The sequence below is a fragment of the Alosa alosa genome, chromosome 9, assembly GCF_017589495.1.
Source record: "Alosa alosa isolate M-15738 ecotype Scorff River chromosome 9, AALO_Geno_1.1, whole genome shotgun sequence".
NCBI lineage: Eukaryota > Metazoa > Chordata > Actinopteri > Clupeiformes > Clupeidae > Alosa > Alosa alosa.
The window spans coordinates 4,914,991-4,937,572 of record NC_063197.1 but is presented as its reverse complement, the minus strand read 5'-3'; the positions used below and the strand labels follow the sequence as shown (position 1 = coordinate 4,937,572).

Genomic DNA, 22,582 nt, shown 5'->3' with positions numbered 1-22,582 from the left:
GACCGGAATTCTATGATGTTTTCCAGCTGCAGGGCAGCTGATGTCTCCAGAAACTCATCACTGATTAATTAACTTAGCCCACCACGGAAAATCCCTGAAACTACTGTATATCAAATCATATATGTGGTATATATATATATACAGTGGGCCAGATGTATTAACGCTTTTTTTGGCGCAGTCATCTACACATATTTCCGCCCCTTCCGCCGCCAAAAGTTGACCGTGCCAATCATGTGGTATATTGTGAATACACCGTGCCAATCATGTGGTATATTGTGAATACATCGTGCCAATCATGTGTTGTGATCTCGCAGCTGTAGCGAGGTTGGTGTGTCGTAATTCATGAAGCCTTGCGCACATACATTACACATACTGCCCTGAAATAGATGCCCGATAAGTGCCCAAAAAGCGTTACAATATGGCCGCTGAGTGGAGGGACTTGCCTAAAAGGACTTTGGTAATAACAAGCATTTTTTGGTGTATTGGTCCATTAATTTGTCAGGTAGAAATTGTATGTGTGTACAGTATACAGTATAATGTTTAAGAAAATCTGCCCTTGGTGACACCCTAAGGTGGACATTTTTCAATATTATTTGGAGCTTTACTCACTGTGCCGTACATTCTTCTTTCAAGTCTAATCCTATTGCCGATACCAACACCTATAAAGATCCTAGTGTTTAATGCATAGGGTTCCGCTATGGGTTTTTTATAAAGACACATTGCCTCATGTAAAGCACAACATCAAAAAAGTACAAATAGAATCGCTTAAATACCAGGCATTATATACCTACAATTAACAGCTGGAATTTGTGTAGGTTGTGAATGAACCAGGCTATTTAAAAGTGATAATAATAATAAAATTAGCTCTCATGATGTTCCTACAGGACCTGCTGCCACTGCATACTAACATCTAATGCACAGTTAATGCGCCAGTTTCACTGGTGCATTAACACTTAACTCACGCTCACACTTAAATAATCTCCAGTGGTTAATTATGTCCACCCTTCAAACCACCCTTTCCTCCTCTTATGCTCTGTACTTACCAGGGCAGGTAATAGGGAACGCAGGTGAGTAAGAATGCCACCTCTACACTTGGCTAGGCTCTAAGTCGGGATGTGAGGAGTGGATTGCTTCATCCATCACAGTTGTGCACCATAGGCTTCTCCAGGGGGAGTCTAGCCCATTGTACTAACCTTTAGCCAGAAAAAAAGAGGAAAAATAGGAAGGAGAGGCAATCAGGCAGGCATGATTGGCAGCAGTCGGCAAGGGGGCCATTTTATTGTGTTTTTAGGAAATTACATATGGGGTTGGGGCCTGTTGTTCCCTAGGGACCTGTCAACAATGTTTATTAAATAGCTCTGTCATCTCTCTCTCTCTCTCTCACACACACACTTTCCTTCTTTCTCTGTTTATGCACTTACATAACGGTCTTCTCATCAAAAATGACAGTCTCGGTGGCGAAGAGGCACATGCTTAGGCATATCTCAGACACCAATGTGCCTTCCTGTAGTGCTTTTAAATGCTTCATGCTTATTACTATCGTCAATTGATATATCAGCACTGCGCCGTCTGTCTTTTCCACACACAAAATGCCCAAGTGCATCGCTCTCTCTCTCTCTCTCTCACTCCTCACTATCTCTCTCACTCTCTCTATCTCTTTCTCTATCTCTCTCACTCCTCACTCTCTCTCTCCTCCCCTCCTCCCTTTCCACACTTCACTGTTCTTCATACAGTACATTTCCCTTTGGGTTTATGTGCATTAGCCGTGCTACGTGTTTTGGGCACAGCGCTTACTGACAGTGACTCTTACAGGCATGAATGATGCCCTTCATCTGTTAACAACACACTTTGAGTTTGCAGCTAGACCATATGGTTTTTGGAGCCACAAAGTGCATTTGATCCCTTTTAATACCAGCCCTCTTTCTGAAGTGAGTGAAGGGGAAAAGGAGCTGGATTACTGTGCTGGCATTCCACCAGCCCCTGTGTTCTCGGTCTTTTAAGACTGTCCTTCACAGGTTTTAGCAGATGCTTCGATTCCGTCTATTCCCATTTTTTTTTTTTTTTTACTTCCTTTTCACTTCCAAGCCAGCATTTTTCTCCAGCCATCAAGATCTTTCCGCCTTTCAGTGCCTTATTTGATGTAGCCTAATGCAACTCCAGCCTTTTCCACTTTTACTTTAAAAACATCCAACACAAAGGACACCCCACACTAATTATGGCTGCCTTTGAATTTCTCAGTCGAAAACAGAATATTGGTGTAATAATATACAGCTATCAACCCCTTTCAGTTCGCACACTGATAATAGGTGGTGTCAGTCATGAAATAAAAATTCAACTGCAATGATTATGACCCGTTGGAGTTCTCAATCACTAGAAGTGACTTCTTTAATGTGATTTATAGTTCTAGCTGTCATTGTAAAGACATGCACAATGAATGCAGCTTTCATTTAAGAGAAATGTCCCTTTTATGGACTATGTTTGGAAACCATATTACATGTAGATGCCCAAAACCAGTTCATGATTCTGGCTAAATTTTGTTAATATTTCAGCTCAACAGCCAATCAAATGGCATCCCTCCCTCCCCTGCTCCTGAAGCTATGTGTTAATTGGCTTGGCCACTTCTTGGCTTAGTCCGAGCCACTGTGTTTGTTTTCCATTTACAGAGCCAGGACAGAGTTTTTTAGTGGACACACCGAATGGACTGTTAGAGTACTGAGAAGAGGTGTGGGTGTGTATGTATGTACTGTAAAACATAATTTGACCAACATTCTAATTTGTTCCCTGTTAATTTTTTAAATATTATGTTGTTTTTGTATTTGTGTGTCGCTTTGGACAAAGGTGTCTGCAAAATCCCATAACCATAACCATAACCATACATACGTCTATAGTAACTCAGTCACCATGTGTACAGTCATCTCTAACTGACCATAGCTCCACAGAACATTAGAGGGTGCAACAGCAATGGCTGGAACATTTGAATGCTTTAAAAATTATGTAGTGATCGCAAGATTATAAATTGCACTGAGAAGATTGTACATAACTCATTACTTTCTCTTAGGCGTTTTGTTCGCCATTATGTGCAGTTGCCTCCTTTTTTCTAGATAACTGGTCTACCTCCTCATCTGTAATTGTTGTATTGTAGTGTACAATCACAATAGCTGTACCATTTGAATCGTTTAAGTGCAGACTTGGTGGATGTTCAGTCAAAAGCTGAGCTGTAGTCATGGCAGGCACCACGAATGACTTGTCCAAAAAAATGCCACCTACACTGTCTGTCCTCAGCCTTACTCTTTTATATGATGATTTGTATTCATTAATTAGTTCATTTGTGTGTTTGGTTTCTGTAATTGTTTGGACTGTGAGTGATCATGCCATTTCAGGTGTAGCCAGGCTTGTAATTCACTTTAAACCACATATGTTTGATCCTAAGCACCCGCTTCAGTGAACAATGTGTTTATACATCTGATCAGTGAGTTTGGGAGCATAACACATGGATAGGCCCGCAGATGAAACACCTGCAGTGTCAGAAAATGTGCACATTTAATAGGTATTTAATAAGATGGCAAAACGTGTGTTTTGTGATCAAAAATTCAGTGAGCTTGTGGTTTTGAATAAAACTTTGAAGTGTGTGTGTGTGTGGGGGGGGGGGGGCTTAATTAGTCCCTGCAGTCAGCAGATGCTTGTCATCAAATCATATCACTTTGCACGTTCCTCTATAGTGAAACTAGTGCTGTTTTTTGTCTCTCTCTTTTTTTGCTTACAATGCCTAAATCTTTTTTTTAAAAAACTGATGTTGTCATTTAGTTACCCGGTGTGTTCTGCATGCGGTAAGCTGTTCAGTTTTGCAGAATATATACAATAGACTTCTCAGGCCTGCGAGGGGATTGGTGTGCCGGCCCCTATACACAGTGCACAGTACTTCTGATTTCATCAGCAGTAATGCAACAATAGTGTCGCTCTGCAGAACCGCGCCCAAAAGCGTGAGACTTCAGTTGAGCTGGGCTTTTCAAGTCTGCCCTTTTTCTGAGAATTCAAAAGGAAAAAGATTAAAGGCGCCCTTTAATCATATAAACACATTTCCTTTTAAAGTCAGAGCAGGTCAAACGACAGCCATTTCAGCAGCCCTGCTAATTTCTCTTCACTCCGATGTAGGTCACTCACACACTAAACAAGCCTTTAAATCAGAAAGCTTCTGTCCGGGTGAACAGAGATGGCAAATATTGTGTTACTCCCTGTCTCTCTCAAACATGAGCATTGTGTGTGTGTGTGTGTGTGTTCTCATTGCCATCTGGCTTCATAATGAATGGAAGCAGAAGGCTGGGAGATGTGGTATCAATCTTCTAGACATATTGCTCACATAAAGACAGGCGACAATGGTCACCAAAGCGATAACTAATTAACCACTCCAATGTAAGATCATGCATCAGCTCTGGTATCCTGTATATTCACCCAGGGGATTTAACAAAACTTGTTTTTCCCAAAGAACTTGAATTTGATAACAATCACTTGTTCCTTTTTATTTTATTTTAGTAAGTTGTTCTGGTTGCGCAAAATCTAGTCATTCCAGCTTACTTTCAACTACAAGAAGTAACTGGAAGGCATCTGTATGGAAGGTTGTTTGAAAGTAAGAACGTATCTATTTTTGTCATGTTTTCATTGTCAACGACTATGGCAACGTTTGTCAATATGAGTGACATGAATATATCCTGTGTGTGTGTCTTGTGTATTTCATTTAATTTCCTGTACAATGTTTACAGATTTTCTATAATAAGAATAGGAAGGTTTTTTTCTCACAACACACAGCCTTTAGATCCCACTTTGGAACCAATTTGTTTTTGGATTAATTCCTGTTAGATCTCCGGGTATTTGTGGTTTGTGGCATTGTGCTTCTATGACTGACAGATGAGCCATAGATTAATCAGAGCTGTCTCATTCACTAATGATACCCACAAAGGTAAAGTTTGAGGTCATGCCATTTATATGATTTATTAATAACATTTTTTTTGCAGATGAATGATCTTGTGAATATAATATTGTAAAAGCTGAACACTGTCCTGTAGGACCCTGAAGGTCAGTTAAATTATAATGACTCCTGTATGCTCAAGTAAATCTCTTCAACATTTACATTGAAATAACCTTGCAGTAAGTGTTCATATTTTAAGATTTTATTTTTTCACTTTTATCATATCCCATGTACTTTTGAGCTGAACTGAGAAATACAGTTTAACCAATTGCCTCTCAGTATAATTTAATCTTCAAATCCTAACCCTATCACAGATTTTCATGATCATCGCTGTGTTGACTTGATCCAGCTCAGAGGTGGTGTTAGCGGTGACCTCTGAAATGGGATAATGCTACAAAGCAAATCGCCTCAGCATGCCCTAGCAAGACTCAGACTCAGCCAGATTCTGTCTCTCTCTATCTCTTCCTCATCCCTCCCTCCCTAACTCTATCTCTCTTCTTCTCCCTCTCTTTCCCTCTCCCTCTCTATCTGTCTTTCACTCCCCCTGTCTTTCTCTCTCTCACTCACTCACTCTCTCTCCCACTCTCTATCTCCCCCTCCCTCCCTCTCTCGCTCTGTCACTCTCTCTCTCTTTCTCTATTTCTGTAGAGATTTAGTGTTTGCCACACCACTAGTCCATCAGCTCAGCTAAGCTTTTCCAAGGGGGCCCTCTGCTGTTGATGCACTATCAGGTCCTCTAGCCATTTCTCCTCTCTCCTCCTCTCTTCCCTGCTTGGTCCTCTAGTCTAATGTACACAAATATATTCTCCTGCAAACCCCCCCAGGTGCTTTGCTGTGTCCTGGAAAGGAAAGCAGGCAAGATTTAAAACCTGTGTGCTCAGAATGACACTTTCTCAGGGGTCGGTAAGAAATCTCACTCTGCACTGCGGGGGAGAGCATTCAGGCCACGGGATTGTGGAGGACGGAGAGAAATGATATCCTTGGTACAAGCCAACACAATTTTAAGGATGTATTGGCCAGGCATCAAATGTGATGGGGGTGAATTAATTGTGTAGCATATGGGAGACAGTACTGGCATATGTTATGCTATGATAAAAGAAGCGACATAAAGGCCAGATCCTTTTTGGAGCTCTACATGTTGTGCCATCTTCTAAAAGTCTAGGGAGTAAACAATGTAAATTCATTTTCCTTTATCCCTGTTGTTCTTGTAACTCTTCTCTTCCAATTATCAAATGTAATTTTGCATTCATCAAATAAATGCAATCAACACAGTTGCTAGGCAATCTTGTTAATATTTTAACCAAATATTTAGCTAGGTCATATCAATATCTAAAACAAATATTTAGTGTTATTAGCTTAACTTATGATGGAAATGAGCTGCTAATTTGTTCAAAATAGCAAACATACCTCTGTAATTATTGCAATGGAAACAATGGAAATGGAAAAAATATGCAATGGCATATTTTCTTTTTCTTTTCACATGTTCATACTCTAATTATGGAACAATGGCAAATCGGCGTCTGCGCCTTAAGTTTGAGATGTTTTGCCTGGTGCGTGAACTCCAAAGGTTGAGTACAGTAGAAAAAAGCAGAGGCGCACTCAAGGGCCAGTGTTTTCTTGCCAGTTTTTTGTCTGTAGACTTGTTGAAAAAAAACCTCGGCTCTCAATACAAATTTGTATTAGAATCAAGCCCTTGAGTGCGCCTCTGCTTTTTTCTACCATACTCTAATTATATAACAGTGACATATGAATGGCATTGAGATGGTTTGTGTTTGTGTCACTTGTACAAGGCAGTATAAAGGCCAGTATAAATGAGCTGGCCTCTCCTCCATGTTTCCCATTGTGTGGTTTTCCCCTCTCCCATCACATGATGCTTTCTCCAGCACCTCCACTCTGCAGAGCAGCCCAAGAAATAAGACCATAAATAAGAAATCAGTGGCCTTCTCTGTCCGGGTGCATTACTCGCACATGATGTATGCTTTCTGCAGTATTATTACTCACTCTGCTCAAATCAATGCTCTAATCTTTCCCCTCCGTGATTGATAGCCCACCAGACCCAGCGTACACTGTAAGGCGATTTAATAAATAGCAGAAAAGCTCCATAAAAATTCTCAACTGGACTGTTAAAACATCGAAGCCTCCGCGGATGACACAGTGGCTGAAGGGTCATTCGGGAAAGATCACCCGGTGGCAGTGTATCCTTAAACGGAAAAGTAAAGTTAAATAATGGCCTCACCTTGGATTCAGCTTGAACATGTCCAGCTTACTGTAAAACATAATTTGACAAATGCTAAGGCCAATGAATTTTAGCAGAGCATAGTTTGCGAACCCCCCACATGCTCACACACAGAGATACACTCCCGCCACCGTGATAACCACTTCCTGCTCTACCTCCAGCCTCTTGCCTCCACCCAGGGGTTACATTAGGAGATGGTTATGGACGTCAGAGCTGCCATTTGGGTCTTGCGTTGAGATGGATTGGATTCCTCTGAAGCCAGACTAAGGCGAGGGTGTCTGGATCATCGCCCATGGGTCAGCCCAGCATGAACCTTGACGGGCTCTGTGGCGAGTGCTTCTCACCGCATGGTGAGCGATAAGCCTCCTGTTTAGGGGCTGGAATCTGTCAGATATACGATGACGGTAAAGTTGGAGTTGTCAGAGTTAGCCACTGAACAGCCAATCTCTGATCCGAGGTTAATACATAATTCCCGAGGCAGGGGGCTAATTCCAAATACGCACGGGAATAATAATAATACAAAAAACTGTCAACCTGTGAGGTTCTGGTGAAATTTAAGCCAGTGTGATCATTGTTTTCTGCTATCTTGTTCCCTTGGTCTATCTCTCTATGAGTCCTATCTGTATCTCTATGAGCCTTAGAATCCACACTGAGAGGGATTAGTTTAGCTTAGCCTATCAAATAACCTCTTATGGGAATATATTATGCAGTCACAAATGAATGATTGCTCCACAGCCTCCAATGATAAGTGTCATTCTTATTAAGTGCCGAAACAGTATCAGAATCTCCACTGAGCAGGGGTGGCTGTCATTTTGCTGTTATTTCCATTTAAGGCTTTAGGTCACTCACCAGATGTATTTCTTTCTCTGGCAACCTTTAGCCTCTGTGGTTCGTCTGATGACAACTTAATCTGATCTCTGTGTATCTGCTGAAGGTCCTAGACTCAAATGTGGCACACCAGGGTTTGAGGAGGCAATCAATAAGCTGCCGCTCATACAGCAGGCAGATATGACGGCCTGAAAGAGATGAGACGTGTGAAATCCGCTCCATCAGGAGGAGAGATACCCCAGAGCCATGTGTGATGCCTGACTGTCTGAGGGGTGACAACACAGGGCTCTTGTAATGTGGTTCAGTAGGTGGACAAATAAAGAGGTGTTCGCTGGTTGCCCAAATTCAGCTGTTGGGTACTACAAGACTCTGATCAGTGCCCAAGATAGGGAGAAATCAATGAAGGGGACACATACAAAGGACAACAAGATGGAGCATAACCCACAGCTGGGAGTTTGCAGCCAGCGACATGACCAGCCTTTTGAGAGGCGAGATAATTGCAGACCATCAGTCTGTAACTGTGTTAGGTTTGGATGAAGGACCATTTAGGCCAGTTGAATTGGACACTCTGAACCCTTAAACCAATAGTTGTAGTTGGGCAAGGTGACCATACCTTTCTGTCTTGATATTTTTCTTTTTCTATCTGGGATGTATCTGACACTGCATTTTTCATCCCCTCCAATAAATACACGGCCTGGACAAATTGCGGGTGTAATTCACAGCTGTTCTCTTTTATTGATTTAGATGACAGCAGAGGCCATACTGCGTCTGAGCACCGACCCGGTCCTCCCCTTCTACCCTCTAGACATTGCCCTAGATGTACAAAACAAACTCAAAGGTAAGATCACTGTCCTGTTATGGACACTTTTTTGCTTGTAAACAGGGTGCAGCATGCCTATTTGTATAAAAGCTTTGTTTATGTAGAATGAATGTCTTTTTTTGCCTATACCAGTGGCAGGTTCTGTAGGTAATATGGACAAGCCTCAAGGTCATCAACAATCAGGTGTGTGTGGTGGAGGGGATGGAATATAGCCCTTGGACTTAAAAAGCATAGACTAGACATATTTGTTCCGGGCTGTGCTTGGCTGATAATGTGCTTGGCTGAACTAAAATCTCCACAATTATCATAAAACTTTAATGGGTACGGGTGAAAGATGCCATGCTTGGAGACATGCAGAACAATAGCAGGCAGTAAAGCCAGGAGCAGGTGCTTTGTAAGCCGTCCACCCTCCTCTCTTTCCTCCACTTTTGTTTTCACTACACACCCTCACAGATGATTTCAGGTGTTTTATTGCAGAGGTTTTCCACTGTGTATTATTCATCTCTGCACATCAGCTGCCAGCACCAGATGATGTAGTAGTAATGTTGCTTTTGCCACGACTGCAGTCACTATAGGTTATAATAGTATGAGGTGGTCATAGGGGAGGATTAGAGCACTCAATACACTGTACAATTAGGCATTAATACATCACTGACGAGGCAGACAGAGGTTGACTAAATGCTCTGCACATCCCAGTGTGCGTGTGAGTGTCTCTGAGTGTGTGAGCGCATGCCTGTGTGTGTGTGTGTGTGTGTGGGTGTGTGTGTGTGTGGGTCTATGCAGTGAAATAACTCACTTCTGCAGTCCAGCCAGGGGACTGACAGCCCCTCCTCCTCCCCATAAGAATGATTTAGTGGTAGATCATCTGTTTAGGTGGATGTATCGATCCCCCTCCGCTCCCCACTCCCTGCTCTTCACCCCACCCCATCCCACACCACCCCACACCTACCCCACACCACCCCGCCCCCACCCCACACCACCCCCACCCCCGCCCCCACCCCCGCCCCCTCATCCTAGCACTCGAGGCCCCTGGCAACGCGACCTTGATTTCTGCATTTGTAAAATTCAAATCAGTGGCACCGGCATTTTCTCCCTTTGCCGCCACTGAAAGCGAGGGGGGATTATCAGCTTTGGACTCGATTGCCTTTCAATCCCAGCCGCCTTCAAAAAGGGCACCTCAGATAAAGGGGGACCAGAAAAAAAGAAAAGAAAAGAGAAAAAAACGATAGAGCCAGGAAGAGAGAACGTTTGTCCTGTGACTTCACTAGGAAAAAAATCCCTGAGGGCCATAAAATAGCTTTCCCTGAGTTTCATTTCTAAATGCTTGGCTCCATTTTTTAGTGACTTTGAACTGGGTCTGAGCTTCAGAAACAAGGAATTTATTAGGAAAGGCCTTCAGGTTAGCTTTACTGTCAATTTTCATTCAGTGCAGATAGTGGCTTAACTAACAGTCAAATACTTACACACACAGTCACACATTCTAAAAGACAACACAACGCATGCATACACATGTGTGCACACACACACACACACACAGAGAGAGAGAGAGAGAGAGAGAGAGAGAGACGCATACAAACACAGAGAGAGAGAGAGAGAGAGAGACGCATACAAACACAGAGAGAGAGAGAGAGAGAGAGAGAGAGAGACGCATACAAACACAGAGAGAGAGAGAGAGAGACACATACAAACACAGAGAGAGAGAGTGAGAGAGACGCATACAAACACACAGAGAGAGAGAGAGAGACGCATACAAACACAGTTCCCTTTTAATCATCATTTTTATTTTACTCTCTTCAATCCCTTTAATTTTCTTTTCACTTTAGTGCTATTATGTTTACAGCACCTGATGGCTCTAATGTTTCCACTGTATAACTGCACAGCAGAGGACATTAAACATGTTAGAATGAGCATGTTTTCGCAAAAAAGGTGCAACAAGGGACATTGTGCAAAAGGTGCAATGTGGGTCACTGTTGGTTTCATAGTATCACTATAAAAATGCAAATACCATTATATCTTGATATGATATAATATTGTATATTTGTATACTGCAGATCACTTTGTGATAACTGTGGCTCTGAAAATAAAAACAACTACAATAGCACCCCTAACAATGGAGGGCAGGGCTTAGCGACACACAAATGATCTGGGGTTCCTCGCTGGAGATACACTGAACTAATGCACTGAGATGGCAGGAGGACCACAAGCAGGTTGAATTAAATATAGCGTGCTTTTATCTCTGCAGTTATAAATAAAGCCAAAGATGGAAGCTTTGTAAATAAATAATCCTGGGTAGCTGGGGCTTGATCTGGTGTCTCTTGATGTCACCCATCACTGTTTTTGGGGCATAGAGGAGTAAATGGATTTCCACAGACACCACGTGCAGATGCACTATTCATGAGAAATTAAATAGATTGTCTGAGATCAAACAAGCCAGGCTAATTGAATCTTTCAAGATCCTTTGTTCGCTTTGGTCTCTTTTTCTCCTTTTTTTGCTCACTGTATAAAAGCAACGCCTTTAGATGCTCCCTGTCTTTCTGAACATCACATCTGTGATGATCTTGATGCTCTAGGAATGCCCCCCTAATAAAAGATTGCACAGATCGTTGAATTGGTGTGGGTGTGCCTTATCTGCATCTCGCCCTGAGATTCTGATATGTTTGTAGGCTCTTTTCATTTCCCATTCAGGCTCTTCTCCCCAACTGAGGACCTTGGTGTAACATTGCATCATACCGTGCGCTTTGTCATCTGAAAGTGACAGGGGCTTGTGTGATCTCCTAACTGACTCCCTTCATTTGTTCAAATGGAAGTCTCAGCTGGGTCTATGCCAACACCACTATCCCCACATTTCCGTCTGCGTCAGGATCTCTGATAGGTTACAGCAAGCCTCCCACATGTTTCATAACTGCACTGCTCCCATGGAGACGGGGGAGGCACAAGGAGAGGAGGGGAGAGACTGAAGTTTGTGTAGGGCAGCAGCTTCTTTGCTATATTTATCCTGTCTTTCTCTCTCTCGCTCTCCTTGCTCAAAGTGAGTTGTCACAGCGAGAGCAAACTCTCCTGTGACTAGTCCTGTTCCTTGCTGGGCCTCTGACTTTTTTTTTTTCTGTAGTTGCTGTTACGCAATCACTCACTCACTCACTCACTCTTTTCCTTCCTTTCTTTCTTTCTTTCTTTCTTTCTTTCTTTCTTTCTCTCTCTCTCACACAAACACACACACACACACAGACACACACACACTACATGCACACATGCACACATGCACACATGCACATGCCGATAGATCAGAGGCAGCAGTATGAAGCGTGTGTAAGTGTGCTGAGCACAGCTGTAGTCAAGGTTAATTATACACAGACATTAAAGAGCTTTAAGTGTGCCACATCTTTGAAGGGTACTCTGAAGCTATTAATGTGAAATCTCATATACCCTCAGCAGAACTGATTTTCTTCTGCCTAATGACTATTGCTTTTTTATGCACACATAAAAATACATTTGAAATGCATAAATGTAGCAAACCAAGATCCAAAAAGTAAAGCAGCGCTTAAGCGCCCACTGTGTCATTAGCTAAATCAGCTTGTTGCTTCTCCATTAGATTCCCTCGGTGCACTTGTGCAGCAGTGACAGACACATTTGCAGAGTCCATCGTGTCCGACTTATCGACAAAGTTCAGTTACAAGAGAGTATTTAGTCAGCATTAGAGCACAGAGGCATAAGAGAGACCTGCGGCGAGGTGTGCGGACCGTGCCCCATCCATCATCTCCATTGGCTTCTGTGATCCTGCTGTACCGCTGTCCTTGGCCTTGTCCGAAAATTTCACACACACTTGGTGCTGGGCTCGCCTCCTCAGCACTGCTTTTGCCACAACGTACATTAGCACTCCATCTCTCATGACTGCACTGGAGTCGCTGTGAGAGTCGCTCTGAAACTCAGTCACACGATGACATGCCAGAGAGCAGTTAGGCAAACCTGGGTGGCTGAGCAATGCCTAGAGTCAGACAAACGCAATCAGTCTTGATTTTGAACGCACCTCCTGTGTGCTATTGTTTAGTCATGTGTCTAAAAATGTGTAATGGTGCTAGATGTTTATCTCATTATCTGATCGAAAGCCAGGGTTGAATGAGCATTTCCGCACAGAGCCGAATTTGTATTCATCAGCTGCCCTGGGCTCTTGGCCTTCTTTCTTTTTTGCATAGTGATATGTCTTTGATTCCAGTGCCATTCATGAATTGCTTTCAAGCAGATATCGTACTGTGGTCTCAACATGAAATTTTAAATATGAAAGAGTGAGATATTGCCCTCATAATTGAAATGTACTCTAGTTGTATTTTGATTGGAAAATGTGTCTGTATTTGAGAGGCCAAATGAGATATGATGTAATGAAATGCCAATCTCTCAAATGCTTCTGGGCTCTCAGGTAGTGCACTTTATAACTTCTGCAATGACATTATGTGTTGCCTTAGTAGGTAGCTCTATACCACAGTAGAATGCAGGATTGCAGGATTTAAATGTCCTGATTTTCTAGTGACATTCTGGTGTTCACTATTATTCATGAAGCATTTAGAAATTACAGCTCTGCTTGAAAGCATTGTAGCATTTTATGTGAAAAGGTGCTTCAGCACATTCATTGAAACAAATTGTAAGTGCAAGTCTTCACAGAGAAAGCTAATTTACTGTTGCTTACTACACTGTAGGAATAGGAATATAGGAACTATAGGAATGCAATTATACCCATGGAAAGTGCTCTTTGTATAGTGTGTATGAGATAATGCCTTAATGTAAGAATGATGTGGTAAATATGTGCATAAGGTAATGGGGGAACCTCCTATTTTGATGTGGTTAATATGTACATAAGGTGACAGGCACTATACTATTTTTTTTTTCAACACTTGCATGGTGTGTACTTAGTTCACATTTGTCTATTTTACCACACACTCTTGTCCTTAATAGCTTGTCGGTGAGCTTCATAATGCAGTGCTCAATGGATTGGTTCCATGTCGCAGTTTAATGTGCGAACTCATGCAAGGGATTTGTGTTTTAATTTGATCACAGGCCTCTACTCAGGGGAACTCTGAAAAGACAACAACAGGAATATGTTAAAAAGAAGCCAAATACTTCATTGAATTAAAGTTCTTAGCTGAATAAAAGACTGAGCATTGTGCCTCTTCTCTCTCTACTCTGAAAGCATAATAATAATCTGACTCAGGGTGCATTTTAAATTGTTTTCATTGTGCATCCAAGATTTTATTAATTTTAGGAAAGTAATGCAACAGGTTATTTCTTGAGCAGACTGATATGGTTTCTCTCCATCTAGGGTTGTGTTTTTACTGCAAGTGTCTCTGATTTTATTTTGTCCTTGAAGCAGATGTAGAATTTCAATAATTGTTTACTTGAGCAATGTGAATGTGTTGACTGAAAGGTCAGCGGGTTAGTAATCCACAAGCCCTACTGACAGCCGCCTACACCACCCGCTTTATTTCCCATTCAGATGACCCTCTGCAGACAGCCGAGCTGCTGGCAGCCGCCGCCATCTTGAGAGACAACTCCACCTTCCTCCAGTCCGAGAGCATGCGGCCGGCCAACGACCCCAAGGAGAGGGACCCCTCCCACGTGCGCATGCTGAACGACGTCCTGCAGGGCCTGGAGAAAAGCTTCCTCATCCCCGCCCCCCCAGCTGGCTTGTGCAGGTAAACACATATCACCATCACCACCACCACCCCTACAACCTCCATCCCATCACTCAAATTGAAGATGAGAGCCTCCCTTTTGAGCCTCCATCCGCACAAGCTGAGCCCCTCTCTGCTAAAATTTGACCCTCAATAATTCATGGGTTTAGACCTCTCTTGGAGGACTGCTTCAGTTCTCCTGCAATCCATTATGTATTATATATTAAGGCAAAGAGTTATCAGATAACAAAGGGAATGGAGAAGGTGATGGAGACAAGTGGGTAGACACTGTTTGATGTTCCTAGACGGAGAAAAAGAAATCAATTATTGAGAGGGCCAGGCGTGGAGTAAAACAGACTGAAAACTTTCACCACGGAAAGGAGGCGACTATGTAAAACATATGTCTTACAAACGAGTTGACATGCTGCCAAGGCACTACAAAAATGTCACCACGACAGCTGCTGCTGTGGCGTGCCATAGAATCGAACGGCAGCGCGTTACAGAATCTGCCTTTTGATTTAGTGGCCATATCCATTCTCATTGCAGTCAGAGACAATCTGAATTGCTTAGGGAGAACACAAAACACCAGAGTGCCACTCTCTCATGAGCTTTTAATATCATTCAGTCTATTCCTGAAGACAGACAGCCCAAATTGATGTTTGCTTGCATTACACTTGCTGACATTACTCTCAATTGTCCATGCATGCTCGTATCTGTCTGTACCATGAAACATAATGTGTCTTTTGAGATCAATTTACCCAGTTTTTTTTATGCTGCTAAAAGGCTACGGCAAATTCTGAAGCAGAGTCGGAAATGTTGAAGTTCTTGTAAGGAAATGAATGATGACATTACTTCCCCGTAGTGTATTGTGGGTGACTATTCCAGGCAGCCGAGATAGACATGCCAATTTGCATTTCTGTCAAATGCACTCTCTTCAGACAAGCAGGCTGACAGGGGGCTGAAGGAGAGAAAGGCTGGTTTTGAATATTTCATTTTGTGGAACTTTTTGCTTTTACTTTTTGTTTTACTTCTTAGCCTTCAGCCAAATGTGCTGACTTCGCCTCAAGACATTTTGTAATATTGTTGTTTTTGAACATTACAGCATAAATATGAAGCATACATCTTGGCAATATGGATGTTTTATATTGAGCTACTCCCAATTGTAGATCAGCACATATTCAGGTGAAAATAAGCTGAATGTTTAATTTGAAATGTTCTATTGCTCTTTGATAAGGATGGTGCTGTGTCATACTGAGAGACAGCTATATTATAATTAGGGCTGGAGGACTTCTGTTGCATATTTACATAAATTTCGCTTGTGTCTGGAAGACTTGAAAGTAGACTAAGTTCTTAATATTCGGTTGCCATCATCTGCTGTCCTCTGCCGTGATGTTGCAAACTTATGTATTGGGTGCTTGTCTGATTCACAGCATGTTAAGTATTTCAGATAATTTAAGGCCCACATTTTAATCATTTTGTCAGTGTTACAAGTAGAACTCATTTAAACTGACTGCAGCAAAGAGGCCAACATGGAGATAAGCGGGTGCAATATTGTACTCCAGAGAAGTACAGAACATCACTGAAGCATGGCACTAAATGGGAATTTCAACACAGATTTTATGAAGTAATATCAATATACCTCTCAGACCCATCTCAGCATATGACATTACAGTTAACTACTTAATCATAATAATGATAAAGATCAACACAAACTGTGACTATCTTCAAATAGTCATGTCTGTTCAAAGTGCCTTTCCAATTACAGTCTACCTGGCACTGTATACCAGATTCCAGCGGGGTGTCATCCATTGTTTAAGAGTTTGTGAAATTGTACCAAAGTGCCACTGAGCACCATTGTGATTCTTTCCACAATTATCTTTATCTAGCCACTTTCCCTGTGAATTAATTGCCTCTTAGAGACACAAAGTCAGAATTATGCTGTACAGACATCCTTAACTAACATTCCAGCTTAATTGCCTTCCACATTCACTCAAAAGCATGCAATATATACAACTATGTTCTAGTTTCTACCCTTATAATAGTTTTGATGATGTTTCCTTTTTATCAATTGTCATTTTAGGCAGATACTTTTGTGCTTAAAGAAAGAAAAAGATAAACTTGAATAGAAGCTGAAAAATTTCACTTATTCTGACATATTTGTCCAGCTATGCCTACGCTTTAGGCTTTAGGGCACTAATGTTACGGATACTGGACTACCTTGATGAACAGTTTAAATAGTTTGGATTGTCCATTAGATGTCAAATGTGATTTTAAGGCCAGATGTTCCTATCTTGTGTTGGCAGACTGAAATGAGATGCAAGTGGGGTTACTTGCTTGATTTCTTAACCTCAGCTATTCTGGTCTGCTAGGCCTGAGGTACTTATTTCATTGATATTTATTTTTACTTGGGACGTTGTCATTGCATTCCACGGATGCCTTCAGTAATTTTCACTCATTAGAAGGAGGAGCTGCCATTGCAGAGGCGACATGATTGTAATCAGATGGTAATCAACATTTTCTGGAGTGGCTTGATTAAATTAGCAGAAGGTGAATGGGAAAAGATTAAGTGCCGGGGCCTTGTAAAGCACAATATCCATTTATCTCCCTGTGTTCAGTTGTTGAGCCACTTGGGAATTAGTCTCATCTCGCTGACCCCCACGTTCCTCCAGTCGTCTGGGTAAGTTTTTCACCTCGCTCCGAGCAGTTTGGACTCATCATGCTAAGACAACGAACGCATTGGGAGATGGAAGGTGGAGGGGTTACACCGACATGATTTTATTCTAGCCACACAAACTGTGTGAAATGTTTGGTCTAGTTCTAGCTGTGTCCAGTACATATCAAGTTACTATAATGAGTACACGCACTAAGGAAACCTTGGTTGATTAAGACGTCTGTGAGTCATTTTCCCTTAGAGGAAATAGGGGAATAAGGGAGGGTAGTGATGAAGTGATAGAAGAGAGAGAATGAGGGAGGGAAGGAGGTGAGAGGTAGAGAGAGTGGAGGTGGGGGATTGTAGGCTGTCGTGGAGACAGCTGTGAGGTATTTGACCTGACGAGGTCTCACAGAGATGGATGGCACTCAAACATACCCTGTACAGTCTGCTGTGGCAGCTAAAACAAATGTCTTTATGCTGTCAACAACTGACAGATGATGCCTGACTGACACAGGGGATGACTGTGTTTTTAAAGGCTAAATCCAATTTGGAGTGCTGAAGTGGAGAGCTCTCACTTGGTTAAAGACGTGGGGTTACTGAGCTCTCTTGATCAATAGCCAGGGGATTTCATGGAGATTGTGTGTTTAGGGACTTTCAGACTGTACATTAGGGACCAAAGACCAAAAACAAAAGCGTCATAATACATGATCCTGTGTTTACATGCGTCATAATACATGATCATGTGTTTACATGATACATGCGTCATAATACATGATCATGTGTTTACATGACACATGCGTCATAATACATGATCCTGGCATTAACATTTAATGGTAATATTTAATGGAGCCATCCTTACACCAAAAGACTTTGACAAGATTTGGGAAAGATTCTTGAAAGATTGTAATCTTTTGAGTAAAGAATGGGGGCCATTAGTTAAAAGACTCGAATCTTTCAAGAATCTTTCCCAAATCTTTTCAAAATCTTGGTGTAAGGATGCTAAGATGTGGCTACAAATTCTATATTTTGAGTTTAGTAATATTTGTTTTTTTTAATATATAATGACACGTAGTATGCATTTTAACAGAGATTTGAATGTTGAATGTGATTCAGGAAAGATCAAATGTTCGACACAATATTGCTTTCTCTTTTCCATTTCTTGTTTAATCAATGTTGTGATACAATGTCCTAAATTGCTTATACCCAACCAAGTTGGAGCTGTGGATTTTCCATCAGATCTTTTCAGACCATCATCATCTCAGAAGAGAAAATTGTACCTGTACAATTGAAAGATTAGCCTACAATGGAAATGCATTAATACCCCTTTCAGCAACTGGCAGTTAACTCTTTGGCTTTAATTTACCCAATTGAGGTGTCTGGCGACACTGATTGAAGTTCTTTCACGGGAACGATACTGGGCCTGTTGTGTAAGCCATGGACTCATGAACATAAACTCAAGGTCAAGGTGATGCTCTAAACCCAAGTCAGCTTGTTTACAGATAAAGAATTGGCTCATTTGTTCTACTTGTCCAGCCAGTTAAAACGAAAAAAAAAAAAAAAAAAATCAATGAATGACCTTAGAGCGTGAAGAATAAAAGCTTCTCACATTCACCTGCATTACTGTAAGTGTAGACAGCTTCAAACCTCAATCCTTTCAAGGAGCCTGAGCTTAGACTGTGTGCATGACACCTGGATCCTCTGCAATATTGATGACTTTCCTCTCTCATCTCCTGTTCCCACAGGAACCTTCTGTATGGGCTGAGCACGCAGTCCTCCCGTTTCTCCATACTGAAGGATGCCCAGGAAGTGGAAAGGCCTGTAAACCAGACTCTATCTTTTGTTTTCAATGCCATCAGGTCAGCTCAGAAACTTGTGCAGAGTGGGCTTGAACTCTTTGAGAATGACCCAGACAGTTCCCACTGACACCGAGCATTTTGGAGAGATTGTCGGCATAGTCCCACTCTCAGCAGGCATAGTGGAGGCGCACCACCCGAGGAAAAACCCGAACAGCAACCAACTTTAATATGATTGTTTTGCACTGATTATCTTGATAACCAGAACTGTCAAGGGCTTGGAAGAGTAGTACTATTTTAAGCAATATGAATCTTATTGTTTGTGACAGTGTCCATACAAGGCTTTTGGTTCATTTTTCAAGGTCTGTACCAAATGTCTTTAGGGAAATTAGCTTATTTGCCGTCTACCCCAATTAGCCTATTGATCCCTTTTAGCTGTAGTGTAATCCACTTCCAAGCTAGGCTAACAGTGTCAGACTGAATTATTGCATACACATATATAATAGGAGAGAAAGGTATGTGTCTTTAACTCTGGGTAGAAAATAAGCTTATTCCAAAAAAAGTTGGCGTGTTCCTAAGATGAAGACAGGAAGCTTAACTGATATTAAATGGAAACAACACAGCAACCAAAAAGGTTAGTAGATATACAGTATAGTACAGATACAAAACTAGCATACTGGAAAACATGAAATCATTATTTATTATTTTTTGAGGAAATGTACAGTATGTCTTAGTATCCAAACCTTAAAAAAAAAAAAAAAAACATTGGGGCAATCAAATTAGCTTATAATATAAATTCATGCAGTCCTGTTCAGTTGAAAGAAATCCATTTAATAGTTTACATTTCTTAGCGTTAGGGTGATTAACGTGTGAGTAACTAGTGCAATGCACTAGTATATCCAATAATGCGTTAATGCAGCTGGTCACATTCAGTGCTTGCTGAGAGCAGAGAAGTCTGAGGCCCATGGTGTGCCTTATATCCATGACTTTGTGTTACTGATGAGATAAACGATGAGTAATGTGGAGAAACAGTCACACAACAGGAAGTTAGGCTTGTATTTATGACCACCAGCAGACAAAATACAAAACACAAATGTTCTTACAGGAAAGAAACTGCTCCCTTGGTCTCTTCTGGTAGCACCTCTCTGGATATACTGAATTTATATTTAGGTTGAGCGGTAGACACTTTATCCCTATTATTTGGATAAAACAAAATGCATAATTTGTTGTATCTTGCAATGCTAAGAGGTTGAGACTACCATGTACTGGGAGTTGATTTTTTAAAAGCACAGAGGCTTCAATGCTTACATTTACTTAAATACTCGTGCAGCTATAATGTCAGAGTTTGACACCAGATGTGTGTGTTTGTGAACAATAAGTGGACAAAGAAACTTTGAGTTCAAAAACTGTGAGTTGCATACACATAATGCACACATTCATCATGCATCCTTTGAAGGCTTAATCATAGTGTACCTGTATCAATAACCGTATGCAGTTATGAATATTCACTAATTGACGTTGTACTTTTGTATCATATGAAGGCTACAGTTATTTTGCTTTAACTGTGATAGATACTATGCCTGCAATTTTGGTGCACTTTAAATTGGATTGCTTTTGAGAGAGAATTTCAGGTGTTGTGATTTGTAAATGAACATGTTAAATTACTTGACGTTAAAAACTAAACTAAAACAGGCCAATTTTGGGACACTTGAATCAGGGAATCAAATTTAACCAAGCTTTACGTTCTTAATGTGCCTTTCGGTTAAGAAGCATCCGTGCAGTAAAAATAATGTGACAATTGTCAATATCAAAACAAGGACACAAGAAACAGTTTCACATCCAAATGTTTTATCCAAATGTTTCATCCAAACAGTTTCACATCCTTTCTTCAGATTTCCACTTTTAATGTGTATGGGTGAACAAAAGGACATCCAAGATGAATGACAAATGTAAAACTTGTTTATTCATAAGCTTTCTTCCTAGCATTTGACATGAAATGGTTCCAATCATATGTGTACCGTCTACTTAGCTACAGTACACAATGACAGAACTGTCCTCTTTCACTGTTCCTCATTGACCAACAACAGAAATGACTTCTGAGCTGCTTTTAACTAAAATCACTGATTTCCACTGTGATCTGTTGTAGTTTGCTACAGTATGTTCCCTTTCTGGGAGCAAAGTGTAATTATTTATGAGTAATACACTTACATGAGAAAGAGCATGTTACTTTTTAAACTTTTTAAATCCTTTGGATTCTTTTTTGTCACAATGAAATGTAGAAATCCCACATCTACTGTACTAAGTGAGTTAAATGAATGTATGCCAATATGCATAGTGTATGTGGGTGAAAATACCATGACTTCTTGAATGATTTGAATGATGTTGGATATCAAATATTCTATCAGGTGTGTGGCTCATGCTTTACACTTTCCATAAAAGTTTACCATATTTGGGGTTTCTTTTTTTGTAAAATAAACATCATGACGGTAGAAAATGAGTGCAGAATAGAAGCAGTAATGTGTACAAAATATGATGTAGATTTGCACTAAAACCTTATCAAACTTGTCATTATTTTCATATCAGGACAATATCTGCATGTTTAATGTCTCTTACACTTACACATACTGTAAGTAATGAAGATCTAAACCCAACTCTTAAAGGTTTTACCTTTAGGTCTGACATCTGAGCTGTTTTTACATGCTCACTCGTGTAAGGACGACTTTGTCAAAAGACTACAGCAGATAGACAGGGTCAGGGAGTGTGTCAACTCTATTTAATGACATTATATTTAAACAAGTTTCAACAACTATTCTAATTATGTTTGTTGTTCATTATTTTATGATGTTATCATGGTAAGAGGATGCTTTTATTTTGATTTATTTATTTTAGAACTCCGCGGTGTCTGGCATCACCACAGGAGAGAAAAATAATGGGCTGGTTTGTCTCCCTCTCCCTCCCTCCTTTCATCCCTAACTATGATGAGACTCTTGTTACAAATCCACTCACTGTTGTGAGTATTAAAATGGCTATTATTCTACAGTGGCCATTGGTAAACTCTCTATCACTATGGTTTTGTACGAAATAATGATCTGTTAAGGAGATGTGAAGTCACAGTCACTGAGCTGTTTGGTTTTGCTAAGATGTGATGTGAAGTTTCATATGTGATGTCTGCATTCAGGGCTGAAAAGATTAATTGTCAGGGGGAGAGGAAAGAGGTGGATTTCGTACAAGAGAGTAAAGAAATTCATAGAGAGCAAAATGTTAGGCATGTACAAATGCAACCCCTATCACAATTGTCTCTCAATTACGTGTCTCTGCACAAACTACTGGTTACATTTTGTCTTTATGTTTCTTATGCATGAATTTGTCCCAGCTGGTTTGGCTTGCTGAATGAATTTGTAGCAATAAACTGATTTCTACATAAACTTTTCAAGATATTTCACACTGTGATACTTCTGCTTCTGCTTTACTGATGTTTACTGAAGTCCTGCATACACAGCATACACAAAACAATTGGAACAATTCAAATCTATTTGACAAGCTGTGGGATAATGCCAGTAAGGCCATTAAAGATTACTTCAACATCAAAGTAAGCACATCAACTAAACGGAGGGTATACAAAGTATACA

General features: G+C 40.9%; 1 protein-coding gene across 2 annotated transcripts in view; it reads left to right on the top strand.

Annotated features, from left to right (window-relative positions):
* Positions 1–22,380, top strand: part of LOC125300857 (inactive N-acetylated-alpha-linked acidic dipeptidase-like protein 2) — a 213,473-nt gene extending 191,093 nt beyond the window's left edge. For both annotated transcript variants that reach the window (XM_048253010.1, XM_048253009.1), the window contains 3 exons: positions 8,772–8,865; positions 14,330–14,528; positions 18,903–22,380. In XM_048253010.1, the coding sequence (XP_048108967.1) occupies positions 8,772–8,865; positions 14,330–14,528; positions 18,903–19,083 (474 nt within the window). In that variant the 3' untranslated portion in view covers positions 19,084–22,380. The remainder of the gene's footprint in view (positions 1–8,771; positions 8,866–14,329; positions 14,529–18,902) is intronic.
* Positions 22,381–22,582: the final 202 nt, after the last annotated feature.